The 18,759-nt window shown below is 47.9% G+C and overlaps 1 protein-coding gene across 1 annotated transcript; it reads left to right on the top strand.

Annotated features, from left to right (window-relative positions):
- The first annotated feature begins 10,144 nt into the window (after positions 1–10,144).
- LOC112628981 (putative SCAN domain-containing protein SCAND2P) lies at positions 10,145–11,072 on the top strand. The gene is given in 2 exon segments (XM_025392364.1): positions 10,145–10,710; positions 10,712–11,072. Coding segments are annotated over 2 exon segments (429 nt in total). The 5' UTR covers positions 10,145–10,477; the 3' UTR covers positions 10,908–11,072.
- Positions 11,073–18,759: the final 7,687 nt, after the last annotated feature.

Below are 18,759 nucleotides of genomic sequence, written 5' to 3'. Positions count from 1 at the left end.
TAATCCCAACACTTTGGGAGGCTGAGGCAGGTGGATCACTTGAGGTCAGGAGCTCGAGACCAGCCCGGCCCACATGGCAAAACCCCATCTCTACTAAAAATACAAAAATTAGACGTGGTGGCGGGCGCCTGTAGTCCCAGCTACTCGGGAGGCTAAGGCAGGAGAATCGCTTGAACCCAGGTGGTAGAGGTTGTATTGTGCCAAGATCATGCCCCACTGCACTCCAGCCTGGGTGACAGAGCAAGACTCCATCTCAAAAAAAAAAAAAAAGTCTACAATAAATGGTAAAAAGAGCTGGGCACAGTGGCTCACACCTGCAATCCCAACACTTTGGGAGGCTGAGGTGGGTGGATTGCCTGAGCTCAGGAGTTCGAGACCTCCCTGGGCAACATGGCAAAACCCTGCCTCTACAAAAAATACAAAAAGTAGCTGGGCATAGTGGCGGGCGCCTGTAGTTCCAGCTACTTGGGAGGCTGAGGCAGAAGAATCGCTTGAACCCGGGAGGCAGAGATTGCAGTGAGCCCAGGTCGCCCCACTGCACTCCAACCTGGGTGACAGAGCAAGACTCTGTCTTCAAAAGGAAAAAGAAAAAAAAAAAAAAAAAGCAAAAGATAACCAAAACCACAATCGCTTCACCCTCAGCGTGGCCCTCAGGAGTCCACGTCAGCAAGTCTTTTACCTGACTTTGGTCACTTCCTTTTCCCAGTCCCCACAATGGCTGTGTACCCTTTGGCCATTCTCAGAATGTCAGCTCCCAGGCTCAGCTCACATCTGGGAACCTTCCACCCATCAGGTGTGAACTCCCTCTGTTTCCCACCTCCAGGCTAACAAACCTCTCTGCGCTCCCTCAGTCCTCACCCCCACCCTCAGCCTGGAGCTGTGCTTTCAGCTTCATAGTAACCTCCACCCGGGGCTTCCCCTCCACTACTCCATGATCAGGACCTTGCCCCATCAGCTTTTTCCTGTGTTGATTTCAAGTCTCTCTTCTTCCTGCCACCTATTCACCCACTGAAGTTGTTCCTGGAATCTCAAACTCAGCATGTCCCCTGACTGCCTCTTATTGCCTTTCCTCTTTGTGAGTAGCACTGCCACCCATCCTGCCTCACTCAATCCCAAAACCTGGGATCATCCAAGACGCCTTCCTCCCTCAGAGCCATTCATTCGGGAGTCACAGTGTGCACATTCTGCCGCCCTACTCAGCATTCCCAGCCTCAAAGCCCCTGGCGGAGTTCAGACCTTTGCCTGGCAGCTGCCACAGCCCTTCCTGGTTGCTTCCTGGCAATTTTACTTCCATTTCCTGCCTCAGCCTCTCGAGTAGCTGGGATTACAGGCATGCGCCACCACTACTTCCTTCCTGGTTGCTTTCCAGCAATTCTACTTCTATTTCCCCTATGGCTGTGGGATATTTTATCAAGAGGATGAAAAAGGAAAAAGGACAAAAGTGAAATTTTGTCCAAAGATCTGAAATTGCTTAACAGGGCCAGGGAGCAGGGAGGCTAGAACGGCCCTCCATTTGACAATCTCCAAGGCCGTCTGTGAGAGACTATGGATACAGCAAGCCCAGGACATGGGATCTTTGCTGAACTTTCTGGTTATGAGACAGGACCCCCTTCAGGGATAAAGGGCCAGGAAGGACGATAACAAGTCACACGCAAGGAATGACCAATTACAGTTGTGGATGGTCCTGATACTAGCTAGAGAGAAGCCTAAACATTTTAGCTAATATACTTTCTTTTTTTTTTTTGAGACAGAGTCTTTGCTCTGTCGCCCAGGCTGGAGTGTAATGGCACCATCTCAGGTCACTGCAAACTCTACCTCTCGGGTTCAAGCGATCCTCCTGTCTTTCAGCTTCATAGAAACCTCCACCTCCCTGTGCCTGCCTCTCCACGTTGCAGCCAGAGTGAGCATTCTTTCACAGCAGAACTGAGCCAGCCACCACCTAGCTTAAGCCCTGAGGGGCTCCCCATCAGCTACAGAAAGGTCACACTCCTCAACAGCAGATGAGGCCTTCCCATGGGGAACCTCTGTGGAACCTCATCACATTCATTCCTTACCTTGCCCTGGTCATCACACCTCTGTGCCCTTGACCATCCTCATCCCGAGGCAGCTCCCCATCACTATGTACAGCTGAGCCTTGCTTCAGTGCCCCTGCTCACCCTGCTCCCTTTTCTGGAATGCCGGGCCTCCATGTTTGCCAGTGCCCACCTGCCCATTTTTGAAGATGCAGCTTGGGCATCACCTCCTCCAGGAGGCCTCCTCCCTGCACTTCTCTGGCAGACCTGACCCTGCCTGTGGGTCCCTGCACTCTCCAGCTCAGTGCCGTGACTCTCGTTACATTGATCTGTTACACGTCCTCCCTACTTCATCCTGCCCCCTCCCTCCCTTCCATTTTTTATGTTCATACCCATCCTGAGGTTCCCAGCTCCAGGAACCTCCAGCTCTAGTACCCAGCTCAGTGCTTGTGATGGGAACTGAGGAAATATTTGCCAATTGGTTCTCTTCATAGAAAGAAATGCAAGAAGCAGGCTGGGCGTGGTGGCTCACGACTGTAATCCCAGCACTTTGGGAGGCCAAAGTGGGCAGATTACCTGAGGTTGGGAGTTCAAGACCAGCCTGGCTAACATGGCGACACCCTGTCTCTACTAAAAGTACAAAATTAGCCAGGCATGGTGGCGCATGCCTGTAATCCCAGCTACTCGAGAGGCTGAGGCAGGAGAATTGCTTGAACCCAGGAGGCAGAGACTGCGGTGAGCCAAGATCACGCCGCCATTGCACTCCAGCCTGGGCAACAAGAGCAAAACTCCATCTAAAAAAAAAAGAAAAAAGAAATGCAAGAGACTGATGGAGCCCATGATTCTGGCCTGGATAGTGGATTAGGTTTCCTACGCTTTCCTTTGGTCAGATGAGAAATGTTAGTTTTTCTTTCAGTGCCCTCTCAGTATTTACCTATGTAAGCTATGCACACAGACAAAGACATTTGTAAACACCAACCCACCAATATTCTAATGAAACAACTTATAGTTTTGAAATGTCACAGATAATCAAAAGCCCATGGAAAACCCTGCATATTGCAGCCGAATCTGTAGTACACAATTTTTTTTTTTTTTTTAATAGAGACAGGATCTCACTATGTTGCCCAGGCTGGTCTTGAACTCCTGGGCTCAAGCAATCCACCACTTGCCTCAGCCTCCCAAAGTGCTGAGATTACAGGTTTGAGCCGCTGCACCCAGTCTTTTTTTTTTTTTTTTTTTTTTAATAGAGACAGGGTCTCTCGCTATGTTGCCCAGGCTGGTTTCAAACTTCTGGACTCAAGCGATCCTCCCACCTTGGCTTCCCAAAGTGCTGGGATAACAGGCATGAGCAACCACTCTCAGCTCAAAATCTTTTTTTTTTCTGTTTGGACAAGCAGTGAACCCTCAGAGACTTTATCTTACTCTTATCCTTTAATACAGTGAATCCATATAACTATATCCAGAGACAGTTCCCTTTGTTTTAAATTGTTATTGGGCCGGGCACGGTGGGCTCACTCCTGTAATCTCAGAATTTGGGAGGCCGAAGTGGGCGGATCACTTGAGGTGAGGAATTCGAGAGCAGCCTGACCAACATGGGGAAACCCCATCTCTACTAAAAATACAAAAAAATAGCTGAGCATGGTGGCGTGCACCTGTTACTCCCAGCTACTCAGGAGGCTGAGGCAGGAGGATCGCTTGAACTTGGGAGGCAGAGGTTGTAGTGACTTGAGATGGTGTCACTGCACTCCAGCCCAAGCGACAGAGCAAAGACTCCACCTCAAAAAAAGAAAAAAAAAAAAAGATATATTAGCTACAATGTTTAGTCTTCTCTCTAGCTAGTATCAGGACAATCCACAACTGTAATTGGTCATTCCTTGTGTGTGACTTGTTATCGTCTTTCCTGGGCCTTTATCCCTGAAGGGGGTCCTGTCTCATAACCAGAAAGTTCAGCAGTGACCCCATGTCCTGGGCTTGCTGTATCCATAGTCTCTCACAGACGGCCTTGGAGATTGTCAAATGGAGGGCCGTTCTAGCCTCCCTGCTCCCTGGCCCTGTTAAGCTATTTCAGATCTTTGGACAAAATACTCACTTTTGTACTTTTACTTTTTTCACCCTCTTGATAAAATATCCCACAGCCATAGGGGAAATGGAAGTAGAATTGTGTGGGTGATGATGAGATTTTTGAAAGCAGAAGGTTTTAGAGCCTGGTGGAGAGGAAGGGCCTGTGGTTAATTTCCTTTGACTTTCCACCCCTTTGTTGGTGCCGTTGAGCTCATGCTTCTGGTTTCTGAGCAAGTGGTTCCATGGCCCATTTGCCTCTTGACCCCCTCCTGCTCACTCTTCCTGGTGACGAAACTCTGAGACTTTTCCATTCATTCACAGGCCCAGAGGCAGCTGTGGGGGAATTGCTGGGAGGAGGATCTCATGCCAATGAAATACTTTGCCCGGGTCCCTCATAGCTCACAGGTGATGTAAAACGTGTAAAAGCAGAGCTGCCCTGGTGACTGGAAGGTGGGAACCCAAGGCCCTCTCCTTTGCCCCTTATCCCCAGTCCCTGACATAGCTCTGGAATTTCTAGACTGGTCCAGGGGATGGTTTGAAAGGTAGATGTGGGCCCGGCGTGATGGCTTACACCTGTAATCCCAGTACTTTGGGAGGCTGAGATGGGCAGATCACGAGGTTGAGACTACCTTGGCCAACATGGTGAAACCTCATCTCTACTAAAAATACAAAAATTAGCCAGGTGTGATGGTGCGTGCCTGTAATCCCGGCTACACGGGAGGCTGAGGCAGGAGAATCACTTGAACCCAGGAGGCGAAGGTTGTGGTGAGCTGAGACTGCACCACTGCACTCCAGCCAGGGTGACAGAGTAAGACTCCATCTCAAAAAAAAAAAAAAAAAAGGCAGATGTCTGTGCAGGCCAAGAGTGCTGGCCTGAGTTTCCACGTTAGCCTTCTCAGAATTCCTGTTCCTAGTCTAAACCAAAAATAAAATTTGAAGCCCCCCAACCGATTGATGGACCCCCTCTCATCAGCTAAGGGCATTCCAAAGTTAATCCGAAAAGCTAGTTCAGGCCATGATGGGAAGAGAGGTCGGACATGCCTCATCATACCCCTCTCCCTGCTGTAATTCAGGCACAGCTGACCAGCATTCACATTAAAACAGATCTTAAGACTGACAAGGTAGATTCTTTGTAGCAATAAGACACCAAATTCCAGGCTGACTCTGGTATAACAGCACATGACAGATAGCAGGCCCTGAAAGAAATTGAAGAATTTTACTCCAAATTAGATTTCCGTGACTGCCAGGCATGGTGGCTCACACCTGTAATTCCAGCACTTTGAGAGATCGAAGCGGGCAGATCACCTGAGGTCAGGAGTTTGAGACCAGCCTGACCAACATGGGGAAACCCTGTTTCTACTAAAAATACAAAAAAAAAAAAATTAGCCCACATGGTGGCATGCACCTGTAACCCCAGTTACTAGGGAGGCTGAGGCAGGAGAATTGCTTGAACCCAGGAGGCAGAGGTTACAGTAATCTGAGATTGCACCACTGCACTCCAGACTGGGTGACAGAGCAAGACTCTGTCTCAAAACAAAACAAAACAAAAAATTAGATTTCCTTGACACATTTTTAAATGCCTCTGCAAAGCTGTCCCTTGTGGGGAAAATCTACATTCTGTAGAGAATCCCCATTCCTTTCCAATTATCTTCCCTGATCCAGGAGAGAAATAACTTAAGAGTCTGGCACCTATTTTTGGTCTGATAAGACCTCTGAAGCCTGCTACTTGGCCTTCACAACCCCTTATCTTAATCCAGACATTCCTTTTTAATGATTCCAGGTCCTTTTTTTTTTTTTGGAGATGGAGTCTCGCTTTGTCGCCCAGGCTGGAGTGCAGTGGTGCAATCTCGGCTTACTGCAACCTCTGCCTCTCGGGTTCAAATGATTTTCCTGCCTCAGCCTCCCGGAGTTGCTGGAATTACACGCATGCATCACCAAGCCCAGCTATTTTTTTTTGTATTTTTAGTAGAGACGGGGTTTCACCATATTTGTCAGGCTGGTCTCAAACTCCTGACCTCAGGTGATCTGCCTGCCTCAGCTTCCCAAAGTGCTGGGATTACAGGTGTAAGCCACCACGCCTGGCCTTTTTTTTCTTTTTAATGATTCCAGGTCTTTAAATAACTCAATCAATTGCTAATCAGAAAATCTTTGACTCTATGACCTGAAAGCCCTGGCTTCCAGTTGTCCTGCCTTTCCAGACTGAACCAATGTACATCTTACACGTATTGACTGATGTCTTTTTTTCCTTTTTTTTTTGTTTTCTTTTCTTTAAGAGATGGAGTTTCACCATGTTGGCCAGGCTGGTCTCAAATGCCTGAACTCAAGCAATCCACTTGCCTTGGCCTCCCAAAGTGCTAGGATTACAGGCATGAGCCATCATGCCCAGCCACTGATTAATATCTTATTTTGTCTCCCTAAAATGTTTAAAACCAAGTTGGAGCCCTACCACCTCAGGCACATGCTCTCAAGATCTACTGATGCTGTCTTGGGTCATTGGTCACTCATATTTGGCTCAGAATAAATCTCTTGAAATATTTTACAGAGTTTGATTCTTCATTGACAATAATTTGACAACTGAACACACGAGGCCTCAGAGAGAACCCAGAACCCTGAAGGAGTTGCCTGAACTTGGAGCTAAGGTACCAACAGGGGTCCTTGAAAGCCCTCCCTGCAGATCACTTGAGCCCAGGAGTTCAAGACCAGCCTTGGCAACATGGGAAAACCTCATCTCTACAAAAATACAAAAATTAGCCTGGCGTGGTGGTGGGGGCCTATAGTCCCAGCTCTTCGGAGGTTGGGGCAGGAAGATTGCCTGAGTCCAGGGAAGCCAGGGCTGCAGTGAGCGATGATCAGGCCACTGTCCTCCAGCCTGGGCAACAGAGAGAGACCCTGTCTCATAAACAAATAAATAAATAAATGCCTCACCAACTTTCAGCTTCTCCTCCTAGTAAGTCCTCCTGAGCCCTGGACCTCTCGTTTGGTTGATGGTCCTTGGTTTATTGTGAGCTGTTGCTTTTTTTTTTCTCCTAGGAAGATGTTTAGGATCCTAATTGTAGTTCGGAGGTTCATTCTAAATGTTCTTCTCAATTCCCTTTTTCTAAAGACAAGGAGAACGACCCCCTTGCAGGCACCCCATTTGGTATGTAGTTCGGAAGTACATTCTAAATGATCTTCTCCATGGCTTTTTCTCCCAAATTAAGCTCAGTGGGTTTGTCTGCACTGAGACTTTTTGTTGACGCTAAGTTAAGAGGGATAGAAGGAATTTCCATGGCCCAGCTTTGCAACTGATTTTCTGGAAAGCCCTTCCTGTCATCCTAACCTTCCCTCACCTAACCACAGGCTGCTCCTACTGTGAGGACAAGCACCCACCTTCACTCAATTTGGACTTTTCATCTGTTAAACAGGAAGTGAAACCTACAATGCAGGGTTCCAGGATTCCTTCTCAGAACCAAACCCAATAAAATGTGTAAAGTAGGTCCTTTCCCTGAGGCTGCACCATTCTGGGCTCTCCCAGCCCTTCCTTGTTTTTTTGTTTTTTTTTTTTTGTTGTTGTTGTTGTTGTTTTCTTTTTTCTTTTTTTTGAAACAGTCTCCCTCTGTCACCCAGGCTGGAGTGCAGTGGCATGATTTCAGCTCACTGCAATCTCTGCCTCCCCGGTTCAAGCGGTTCTCCTGCTTCAGCCTCCTGAGTAGCTGGGATTATAGGCGCCCACCACTACACCAGGCTAATTTTTTTGTATTTTTACTAGATTTGGGGTTTCACCATGTTGGCCAGGCTGGTCTCAAACTCCTGACCTCAAGTGACCCGCCCGCCTTGGCCTCCCAAAGTGCCCGGATTACAGGCATGAGCCACTGCACCTGGTGCGTCCTTGGTATTTCTATCAAGTCATTTCCTTTGAACACACCTCCATTTAGCACGTAGCATTTAGCGAAGCATTTGTTAATAGCACTGCATTGGAGTTATTTGGGTTGCACATAACTCGGTGGCAGCGTTTTAGAAAATGCACCCACCGCTGGATTGCATTCCTTAAGAGGAAGGAGTGTCTCCCTTTTTTTTCTCCCACCACAGCACACTCACGGCCTGGTGCTTTGCCCAAATTGTTCCCCACCTGTTGAATGAGAGTCAATGGTATGAATCTTGAATAACCCAGGACCGTGCAAGCAGGAGATGAGGAATTGTGTGTGTGGTAGGTGATGGGGAGGAACAGAGTGGTAAAGCATTACCACAGCTACCAACCATGCCAGAGAAAAGCGCTTTAAGTGGCAGAAAACCTTAACTGGAGTCCCAGCTTCATAGGAGCATCCTCAGTCCCAAGCTGTCTCGATTTATTCAGCCGTATAGTAGGGATAAATATGGACTAACGTGGTTAAACAGCTGCCCTCGGCCCTAAGTGAAAATACTTTATAAACCGGCGTGGCAGCTCATGCCTATAATCCCAGCACTTTGGGAGGCCCAGGAGTTCAAAACCAGCCTGGGCAACATAGACCTCGTCTCCATTAAAAACAAAAGAAGGGCCGGGCGCGGGGTCTCACGCCTGTAATTCCAGCACTTTGGGAGGCCAAGGCGGGTGGGTCACGAGGTCAGGAGCTCAAGACCAGCCCGGCCAAAACAGTGCAACCCCATCTCTACTAAAAACACAAAAGCCGGGAGTGGTGGCGGGCGCCTTGTAATCCCAGCTACTCAAGAGGCTGAAGCAGAGAATTGCTTGAACCCGGGAAGCGGAGGTTGCAGTGAGCCGAGATCGCGCCACTGCACTCTAGCCTGCGCGACAGAGCCAGACTCCGTCTCAAAAAATAAAAACAAAACAAAACAAAACAAAACAAAAAACTTTGTAAAGACCCTCTCGCTCATTACCACCAGGGCCGCGCAGGGCGAGAGGGCTCCACTTCCCCTGGAAGGCAGGACCCAGACCCTCCCCAGGTGCCCGAGTTGTGGCTGCGGTTCGCGACTCCGCCCCACTTATCCGGCTTGTTAGAAAAGTCCCACCTGTCATCAATGATTCGTCTGAAACGAATAGGCGCCTGAGGTATCCTCACATTTTATTGGTTAATGCTGCTGTTTGTCTTCGGGCGGCGGCCTCTGAGAAATGTAGTTCCGGAGAACACGGAGTCTTTCCGCTTCCGCTGCTCAGTGGTTATCCCAATATCCGTGTTTAGGGCCTTAGTGTCGTGTGGGAACGTTGCGTCCCCGCGGAGAACATGTCACGGGGGCCGAGTCGTCCGTATTCTTAGGGCCTCGGCGGGCGGGAGTAGCTCTCATCTCGGGCCTGGGCCTCGAGCCAGGGTCCGGCGGCCTCCAGCCCTGGCCCCGAGTCCCCGCGATCTGACCCGGAGGCAGGATACGCCCCTTGTGCTGGTGGCGCCCTATTCCCGCTGCCCGCTGAGCCTGGAGGGACGACGCTGGCCCTGTAGCCGCCGAGGCGCCCCTGGTCGCGGGGCCCGCGTTTGCCCCGTAAAGATTGCAGAGAAAGTCGCCCGCGGAGCAGAGTAACCTTCCAGTGTAAGTCACCCAGTCTGCAGTCGAAGGATTGAGCCACTGTTCATTTTCCTGCCTTAAACCAGCTACGTGACCTTGAACAAGTCCCTTGAGGTCTCTAAGCCATGATTGCCTCAGCTCTTAAGGGAGTTCAAGCCAGAGTATCTCTTAACTCTCCAACTGTACTATCCCGTGAGTCTATGTTTATTATCCTTTCTCTTAAAGCTTGCAACCTTAACCAGGGTAAATGTCCCAGTCTGGGCTAGAATTAGGATGTCAGCGCTGAGAAATCCTGAACGGTGCGCCCAAGGCTGAGAATCCAGCCAGAGGCGAGGGTAGTTGAGCGGTTGGAGTATTTGAATCGCTGACATTTAGAGACGGCTCCACCCCGAAGCTGCTCTTCAAGGTGCGACTACCTGTGTGAGTCTGACTGGTACTAGACATTTGCTATGCAACACCCTGTAGTTCTGAAGACCAGTGGCTTGGGAAGGTGGGCAGTGTATTGTCGCATATATAATCTCCGTCAGCCCACCCACATTCGTCAGTGGATAATTGGCGTTTTCTCAGCTTTAAATTAATTGCTATGCAAACACAGCTTCAAGCTCCTCTACTTTTCAACCAGATCACTAGCCCTTGACTCCTCTTATCAAACTTGGGGAACTGCCACCCCACCAGTGACTCCACAGGCACCAGGGCATGCAGCAGGGCGGGGACAGGAAGGCTCTCTTCTTCACCTCAAGCCGGCTGGGCTAACACTTGAGATTTTTACTAGAGTTCACTTTGTAATGTATGTCTCTTGACTCTAGAATTTCAAGAGAAGTTCCATTTAGTGGCTTCTAAGTGGGAGTTCTGAGATGGTTTCCCAGTGAGGTGATAGAAGATGTTTGAGCTTCAGAGTGCAGTTGCAAGGCTCTTCTCTGACCTGAACAATGGCTGTAGCTGTGGACCAACAAATCCAGACTCCTTCAGTACAAGATCTCCAAACAGTTAAACTGGAAGAAGATTCTCACTGGGAGCAGGAAATTTCCCTTCAAGGGAATTACTCTGGACCGGAGACATCCTGCCAGAGCTTTTGGCATTTCCATTACCAAGAAGCATCAGGACCCCGAGAGGCCCTCCTCCAGCTCCGGAAGCTCTGTTGTCAGTGGCTAAGGCTAGAGAAGTACAAAAGAGCAGATCCTGGAGTTGCTGGTCCTAGAACAGTTGCTGACTGTCCTTCCCCAGGAGATCCAGGTCTGGGTCCCACAGCAGCATCCAGAGAGTGGAGAGGAGGCAGTGGCCCTGGTGAAAGACTTGCAGAAAGAACCTGGAAGACAGAGGCTGGAGGTGAAATATAAAAACATAGTTCTGAGCAGTTAAAATAGAGGTATGTGAGAGGCAGAGCTGCCTTGGGTTGCTAGCAGTGTGGGCGATGTGTAGTACTTCACTATTTGTGTTAAACTGGAATTTGCTTATTTCGTGGTCATGGTAGCTGCAACTTTCCTTCCAAGTTGAGGCTGACTCTTCAGAGAATGCACAACACTGGCTGCTCTGAGTGTCCGTCCCTGCCATTAAATAAGAAAATTGCTTAAAATGGCATGAGCCTCACTCTGATCAGGGAGGAGCACATATGACAGGGATCTCTTTTTGGAGAACAGCTCTCATTCTGCAGCAGCCAGCTAGAGGCAAGCGGCTTCAGTGGCCTTTATCGACATTATTGAGCCTATTGCAAAACACCTGAATTATCCTATGTTTTTTTGCCTAGGGGTTGGCAAGGCAGGTAGGAGCAGTCCCCAGAGAGCTGGGTGGCCAGGATGCGGTGGTCCATGGCTTTATCTCCATAAAGCCTTCCACATGTTCACCCTCTTTACTGCTGTTGCAGGTTTTTGCATAAGACTGGCTTTTTCCTCTGCTTTTTTTTTTTTTTTTTTTTTTTTGGAGATGGAGTCTGGCTCTGTCACCCAGGCTGGAGTGCAGTGGTGTGATCTCGGGTCACTGCAACCTCCACCTCCTGGGTTCACACCATTCTCCTGCCACAGCCTCCCAAGTAGTTGGGACTACAGGCGCCCACCACCACGCCCGGCTAATTTTTGTATTTTTGTAGAGACAGAGTTTCACCATATTGGCCAGGCTGGCCTCAAACTCCTTGTGATCCACCCGCTTTGGCCTCCCAAAGTGTTGGGATTACAGGCATGAGCCACTACGCCCAGCCTTTCCTCTGCTTTTTTATGTTTGGGATGTTTAAGTTTTAGTCCCTACAGAATTTTGACCACTTCCACCCCTTGAGGAGGGACAGGATGTGCTCTCAAAGGAGAAGGAGCCCTCAGGATCAGTACTGAGTTCTCTAAACATCCGTCCGAAGCAAGCACAGACAGAACTGCCTGTTTCAGGCAATAGTGAAGAAGTTCATAGCCAGAACCAGAGGAAGAGTTGAAGCACAGCCCCAAAGTAGAACTCCAGCCTGTCCACAAGGGTGGTAAGAAAGTAGCAGTGTTGGCCCACGTGCGCCGCACGCCCTGATCGCAGCGGGGCCCTGGTGTGTACGTGCAGAATGCGTGGAGCGAGCTGCGCTTGCTTGCCCTGCACTCCTCCACAGCCTGGGCCGGACCGCCTGGGACGCTGAGGTGGCCGAGGGGACCGGTCTTGCGCACCCCAGGCCCGCGCGCCCAAGCCCAGGTTGCGGTTCGCCGCGCAGGCCGCGTTCTCTCAACCCACGGTGGCGATGAGGCGCTGAGGCCGCCGCCGGCGCTGCGCGGGAGCCTAGGACTCGGAAGCGGCTGGGCCGAGGGCGCTGGGTGCCGGCCTCCCTGAGCCAAGGGTAGCAGGTACATGGCGCAGTAACGGCCCCTATCTCTCTCCCCGCTCCCCAGCCTCGGACGAGGCCGTCGGGCCGCCACCTCTCCTGCTCAGCTGCCTTCGCCATGGCCAATGACAGCTGCGGGCCCGCGAGCCGAACGAGACTGGCGGTACTGCGAGCTGTGGGGGAAGATGGAGAACCTGCTGCTCTACAGCCGCCCTTCCTACTGCTGCAAGGAGCACCAGCCTCAGGACTGGAAGAAGTACAAGTTAGTGTGCCAGGGCAGCGAGGGTGTCCTCGGTCACGGAGGCAAAGCCTAGTTTGCTAACATTGAACCCAACTTTGATAGACTGCTGTTTTTCTGGTCTGACCGTCGCAACCCTCATGAAGTACAACAAGGTACGCAATAACTGGTATTTTGATGCACATGAGAAAGCACGAGCTAAAGTAAAATATCTTAACAGGTGAAAAGGTGTGAGGGTTGAACTCAATAAACCTTCAGATTCAGTCAGTAAAGACGTCTTATAGAGCCTTTGATCCAGCAATACCCCACTTCACCTACAATAATTGTTGACGCTATTTGTTAATTTGTGAATACGAATAAATGGGATAAAGAAAAATAGACAACCAGTTCGCATTTTAATAAGGAAACAAACAACTTTGTGTGTTGCATCAAACAGAAGGTTTTGACTGCTGTGTCTTTGTACTGCATGATCAACTTAGAATCTGTGATTGCTTACAGGAAGAAGATAGGCTACCAATTGAAAATGTTTTTACCTCTGGATATGAAATAAGTGCCCTGCGTACAATTTTTTTCATTCTTATATTTTGCCAGATCTGTTACCTAGCTGAGTTAATTTCATCTCTCCTTTTTTTTTTTATATCAAGTTCGAATTGGGATCATTTTTCTATGATTAGGTATAATTTATCAAAACTGAATTGAGAAAAAAATTACATTATTCCTCAAAATAACATCGATCTATTTTTGTAAACCTCTTTGTACTATTAAATTTTGCCCTAAAAGACCTCTTAATAATGATTGTTGCCAGTGACTGATTATTAATTTTATTTTACTTAAAATAAGAAAAGGAGCACTTTAATTACAACTGAAAAATCAGATTGTTTTGTAGTCCTTTCTATCTTACACTAATTTGAACTCTTAAAGATTACTGCTTGTTTTTTTTTTTGAGACAGAGTCTTGCTCTGTCGCCCAGGCTAGAGTGCAGTGGCGGGATCTCAGCTCACTGCAAACTCCGCCTCCCCGGTTTACGCCATTCTCCTGCCTCAGCCTCCCGAGTAGCTGGGACTACAGGCGCCCGCCACCTCGCCCGGCTACTTTTTTGTATTTTTTTTTCAGTAGAGACAGGGGTTTCACCGTTTTAGCCAGGATGGTCTGGATCTCCTGACCTCGTGATCCGCCCGTCTCGGCCTCTCAAAGTGCTGGGATTACAGGCTTGAGCCACCGCGCTTGGCCTACTGCTTGTTTTGACTTTGTCAGTAATGAAACCCAATTGTAAAACGGTCACCATTTACTACCAATAACTTTTAGTTAATGTCTTACAAGGAAAAAGACACAATAAGAAGAGGTAATTTTTTTTTTTTTTTTTTTTTTTTCAGAGTCTTGCTCTGTTACCCAGGCTGGAGTGCAGTGGTGCATTCTTGGCTCACTACAACCCCTGCCTCCCAGGTTCAAGCAATCCTCCCACCTCAACCTCACAACTAGCTGGGACTGTAGGCACACACCACCATGCCTGGCTAATTTTTGTATTTTTAGTAGAGATTGGGTTTCGCCATGTTGCCTAGGCTGGGGTTTAAGTTAAATTTTTTTAAAAACTAAAGTGACTGGCACTAAGTGAACTTGAGATTATCCTCAGCTTCAGGTTCCTAAGATAAGGGCTTTCTTAAGCTTTCAGATAATGTATCCTCTAGGTGTAGACAATAATGCCCCATTACTAAGTCTTTTCCTTTGCTTCTCCTTAAATTGATTATACTTCCAAATTTGCTGTTATGTTTTTTCCTAATACTGTGATTTATTTGATCTACAGACAAGAACCTCGTCTCTACTGAAGAGCATCAAGGGGAGATTATGTACGCATTGAAACCGAAGTGTGTTGTTACCAACTTAATGTGCAGTAACTCCTCAGGTATCTGTTAAGGCATTTCCCAGATGTGATGCCAGCCTTCTTACCTGTACTGAAAGATGTTTAGCTTTGGCCGGGCGCGGTGGCTCAAGCCTGTAATCCCAGCACTTTGGGAGGCCGAGGCGGGTGGATCACGAGGTCAGGAGATCGAGACTATCCTGGCTAACATGGTGAAACCCCGTCTCTACTAAAAATACAAAAAACTAGCCGGGCGTGGTGGTGGGCGCCTGTAGTCTCAGCTACTTGGGAGGCTGAGGCGGGAGAATGGCGTGAACCCGGGAGGCGGAGCTTGCAGTGAGCCGAGATCACGCCACTGCACTCCAGCCTGGGAGCACAGCGAGACTCCGTCTCAAAAAAACAAAAAGAAAAAAGATGTTTAGCTTAGAAGAAAAAAAAAGTCCAAAATCAGATTAAAAAAAAAAAAGAAGTAGTAGCAGCGTGGGGAAGAAGGAAGTACCCTTCCGTGGGGAGGGCATAGAAGTACTCTCTGAGTGCAGAAAGTGGGGTAGAAGGTACAGCTCCCTTCTACTTGGAAGATTGGTATGTGGAGCTCAGGCTGACTGCATGAATCTCTGAGATCCTAAATGGGCACCTCCAAAGTGAAGAAGGACCTCAGTTGGCATGTTTTGTAAAACAACATAGGGGAGCCTGTGGCACATTTCCTTATGTGAGTCAGAGATTACTGGTCCCAGTAGGTTACAGTTGGAGACAGATTTTAGGTCTAGTTGGTGGGAAGGGCAAAGGGTAGGGTTAAACTAAGGTGCAGTAATCCTTAAAACAGTTCAGTGTCCCCAAACCAATTTAGATGACTCAGGTGTTTATCAAAACTGAAAAACAAGGCCAGTTGTGGTGGCTCGTGCTTGTAATTCCAGTACTTTGGAAGCCGAGGTGGGTGGATTGCTTGAGCCCAGGAGTTCGAGATGAACCTGGGCAATATGGTGAAACTCCGTCTGCTCTGAAAATACAAAAAAAAAAAAAAAAAATTAGCTGGGCATGGTGGCAGGCACCTGTAGTCCCAGCTACTCAGGAAGGCTGAAGTGGGAGGATCACCTGAGCCTAGGAGGTTGAGGCCAAGATCGTGCCACTGCACTCCAGCCTGGGTGACAAAGGGAGGCCCTGTCTCAAAAAAAAAACACAAAAAACAAAAAACCTGAAAAACAAAACCATAAAACCCTGACAGTCAGTACCTAGATGGATATGGAGAGGAAGACCTAAAACTTTCATCTTAGAAATGTTTCATTTTGGTTTTTCACCAACCTTCCTTTGATAGGACAAAGCAGATACTAAGAGGAGGAGGAAAGGCTGTTCTGTGTCTGAACCCAGTTGGGCTAGTCCCCAATAGGAGCCAAGAGCCATGTACTCTAATGCCTCCTTTTTCTTCCCCCAGCTGAAGTGTGTTGTTACCACTGATCTTCTGGCTCTGAGAATTCCTGCAGAGAAGAGCAGGGTGGCGAGGAGATAGTGAGCAACTCCCAGGTGAGTCAGCCATTTCTCTTATACAGGTCACCTTTTCTCTCTCTTTTTTTTAAATAGAAATATAACTCTTGAGGCACAGCTCAGTTTTCTCCTTTTGGGAAAACTATTAAGTCATTTGTCTTTACGGATTATATATTTTTAAATTTTTCTCTATATTTTTAATTATACTTTTAAGTTTTGGGGTACATGTGCAGAATGTGCAGGTTTGTTACGTAGGTATATACGTGTCATGGTGGTTTGCTGCACCCATCAACCCATCGTCTACATTAGGTATTTCTTCTAATGCTCTCCCTCCCCTAGCCCCCAACCCCCTTCAGGTCACCTTTTACTACCAGAGTGGGGCTCCTGCAACCAACTAAAGCCGCTCAGAAATTCCGAAAGAATTTTACCCAGCAGGGAGGCCCAGAAATTTAAAATTTAGGCTCCAAAATTTCATCAGCCTGCAAAAGTTTGCCCAAATCTCCTTACCCATATGAGGCCAGTGCCACGGCTGTGGTAATGAGGGATTACATTAAAATTATTCTTTTCTTTGACCCTGAAATCATCAGATTCTAGTGATGTGCTTATTTGCCTTAAAGATACTCGTTACTTCATTCTGTGTCGGGATATTGCTCACATGGCATGCAGTATTGTGTAGTGGAGGAAAAAAAAACAAAAACCAAAAGCTTCAGAGTCCAACAGCCTTGAGTTGAATTCCCAGCCACACCCTGGACTCGCTCTGTAACTCTGGGCAAGTCTGAGAAGCTTCTGGCTCAGTGTATAGGTGTTTAATAAATGTCAGCTTGTTTCTTTTCTCTCTCTCCTCCTGCCCCCTTTATTGCATTTAAGAGCTAAAATAATCACTGTTTCGTTTCTTCTGTTTTGTCACTTGCCCTGACTGAGGCATTAGAGAGGCATTTTGTTCCGAGGCCATGTGTTTGAGAGGGAGTGTTATGTTTCCTCAGGAGTTAGCCACACCTGGTGATTCGGCTGTATATATCTCCTAGGAGCATGGAGGGATCCAGAATCTGGACAGAAGAACCACCTAGAAATAACTGGGCAGAATTCTGAAAATGAGGTCATGCTGGGTAAGAATGCCTTTTTTTTTTTTTCCCATAGTCAAAGTTAGCTGTAGAGTTTCGGTACTCCAGACCTTTTTCAGGTTGAATTTTTTTTTCTTTTCCCCTATGTCTGTTCTTATTTATTTTTTTTAAACTTTTATTTCAGTAGTTTTTGGGGAACAAGTGATGTTTGGGTACGTGGAAAAGTTCAGTGGTGACTTCTGAGATTTTGGTGCACCCATCACCCAAGGGTAGTCTTTTTTATCCATCAAGTCTGTACCCAATGTGTAGTCTTTTTTTTTTCTTTTTATTTGAGACTGAGTCTCACTCCATCACCCAGGCTGGAGTGGAGTGGTACAATCTTGGCTCACTGCAATGTCTGCCTCCCGGGTTCAAGTGATTCTCCTGCTTCAGCCTCCTGAGTAGCTGGGATTACAGAGATGTGCCACCACGCCCAGCTAATTTTTGTATTTTTTTTTAGTAGAGATGGGGTTTCACCATGTTGGCCAGGCTGGTCTTGAACTCCTGATCTTAAGTGATCTGCCTGCCTCAGCCTCTCAAAGTGCGGGGATTACAGGCCTGAGCCACCGCGGGGCCCCAATGTGCAGTGTTTTATTCCTCAGTCTGTACCCAGTGTGTAGTCTTTTATCCCTCACCCCCTTGCTCCCACCCTTTCCCCCTGGGTTGAATGTTTCAAATCTATTTTTTCCTCAAATCTTACTTAAAAGAAGCCAATACCATAGTCAGTTTCACCAAGGATGAGTTTCTTGACCCAGAAAGGAAAGCTCATTTTAGGGAGATGGTCAGTTTAGGTATGTGTCTGAATTTTATTTAAGATAGGTGAACACAGATACATAGTTGTGCATTTGGGCCTGAATTTTTTTTCTAATTGTTCTTTTCACTGAGCTTTCCCAAGAACCCCCTCAGACTTTTTAAAAAAAAATTACTATCAGCTGGGCCGGTGGTTCATTCCTGTAATCCCAGCAGTTTGGGAGGCTGAGGCAGGCGGATCACCTAAGATCAGGAGTTCAAGACCAGCCTGGCCAACATGGTGAAACCCTGTCTCTACTAAAAATACAAAAATTAGCCAGGCATGACATCGCGTACCTGTAATCCCAGCTACTCGAGAGGCTGAGGCTGGAGAATCGCTTGAATCCAGGAGACAGAGGTTGCAGTGAGCCGAGATTGTGCATTGCACCCCAGCTTGGGTGTCACAGCGAGACTCTATCTCAAAAAAAAAAAAAAAAAATTACTCTCTCTTCTCCCTGGCACATAAAATGGTTGGAATTAGATTTACCAAACCATTACATCTCCCTTTTGTGTGCCTGCAAACAGATTTTCCAATCCGTAGGCCCAAAGTGAACTCCCACATGGAGTAGGAGGAAAACCCGCAGAGTCTAGATCTTCACATTCTGGAGAAAAGGAGAATGTGAAAGACTGCTCAGTGGCTGGGGTGAGAGTCAAGTCTGGCCAGGTGCTAATCTGGAGAAAGCCAAGACCTGGAGCTAGCTGGAGTGGCAGGCCCTGGAGGATGAGAAGGTGGCAAAAGTGCACTGAGGATACAAGGAAACCAAGGTTTTTCTGGGAATTCTAAGAGGCCTGGATCCATGAAAAACTCCGCATCGGCCATCGAAACCACCAGGTGTACCAGATTATGGCTGAGCAGCTACAAGAGCATGGCTTCATGTGAACCCTGGAGCAATGTTGCTATCGGTTCAAAAACCTCCTGACCAACTACTGCAAAGCCAGGAGCACCTACACACCAGGCACCAGTGCCT

This window comes from Theropithecus gelada, chromosome 7b (genome assembly GCF_003255815.1).
Source record: "Theropithecus gelada isolate Dixy chromosome 7b, Tgel_1.0, whole genome shotgun sequence".
Classification (NCBI taxonomy): Eukaryota; Metazoa; Chordata; class Mammalia; order Primates; family Cercopithecidae; genus Theropithecus; species Theropithecus gelada.
Note: the sequence above shows the minus strand (reverse complement) of the source record. Positions and strands in the feature narration are given on the sequence as shown.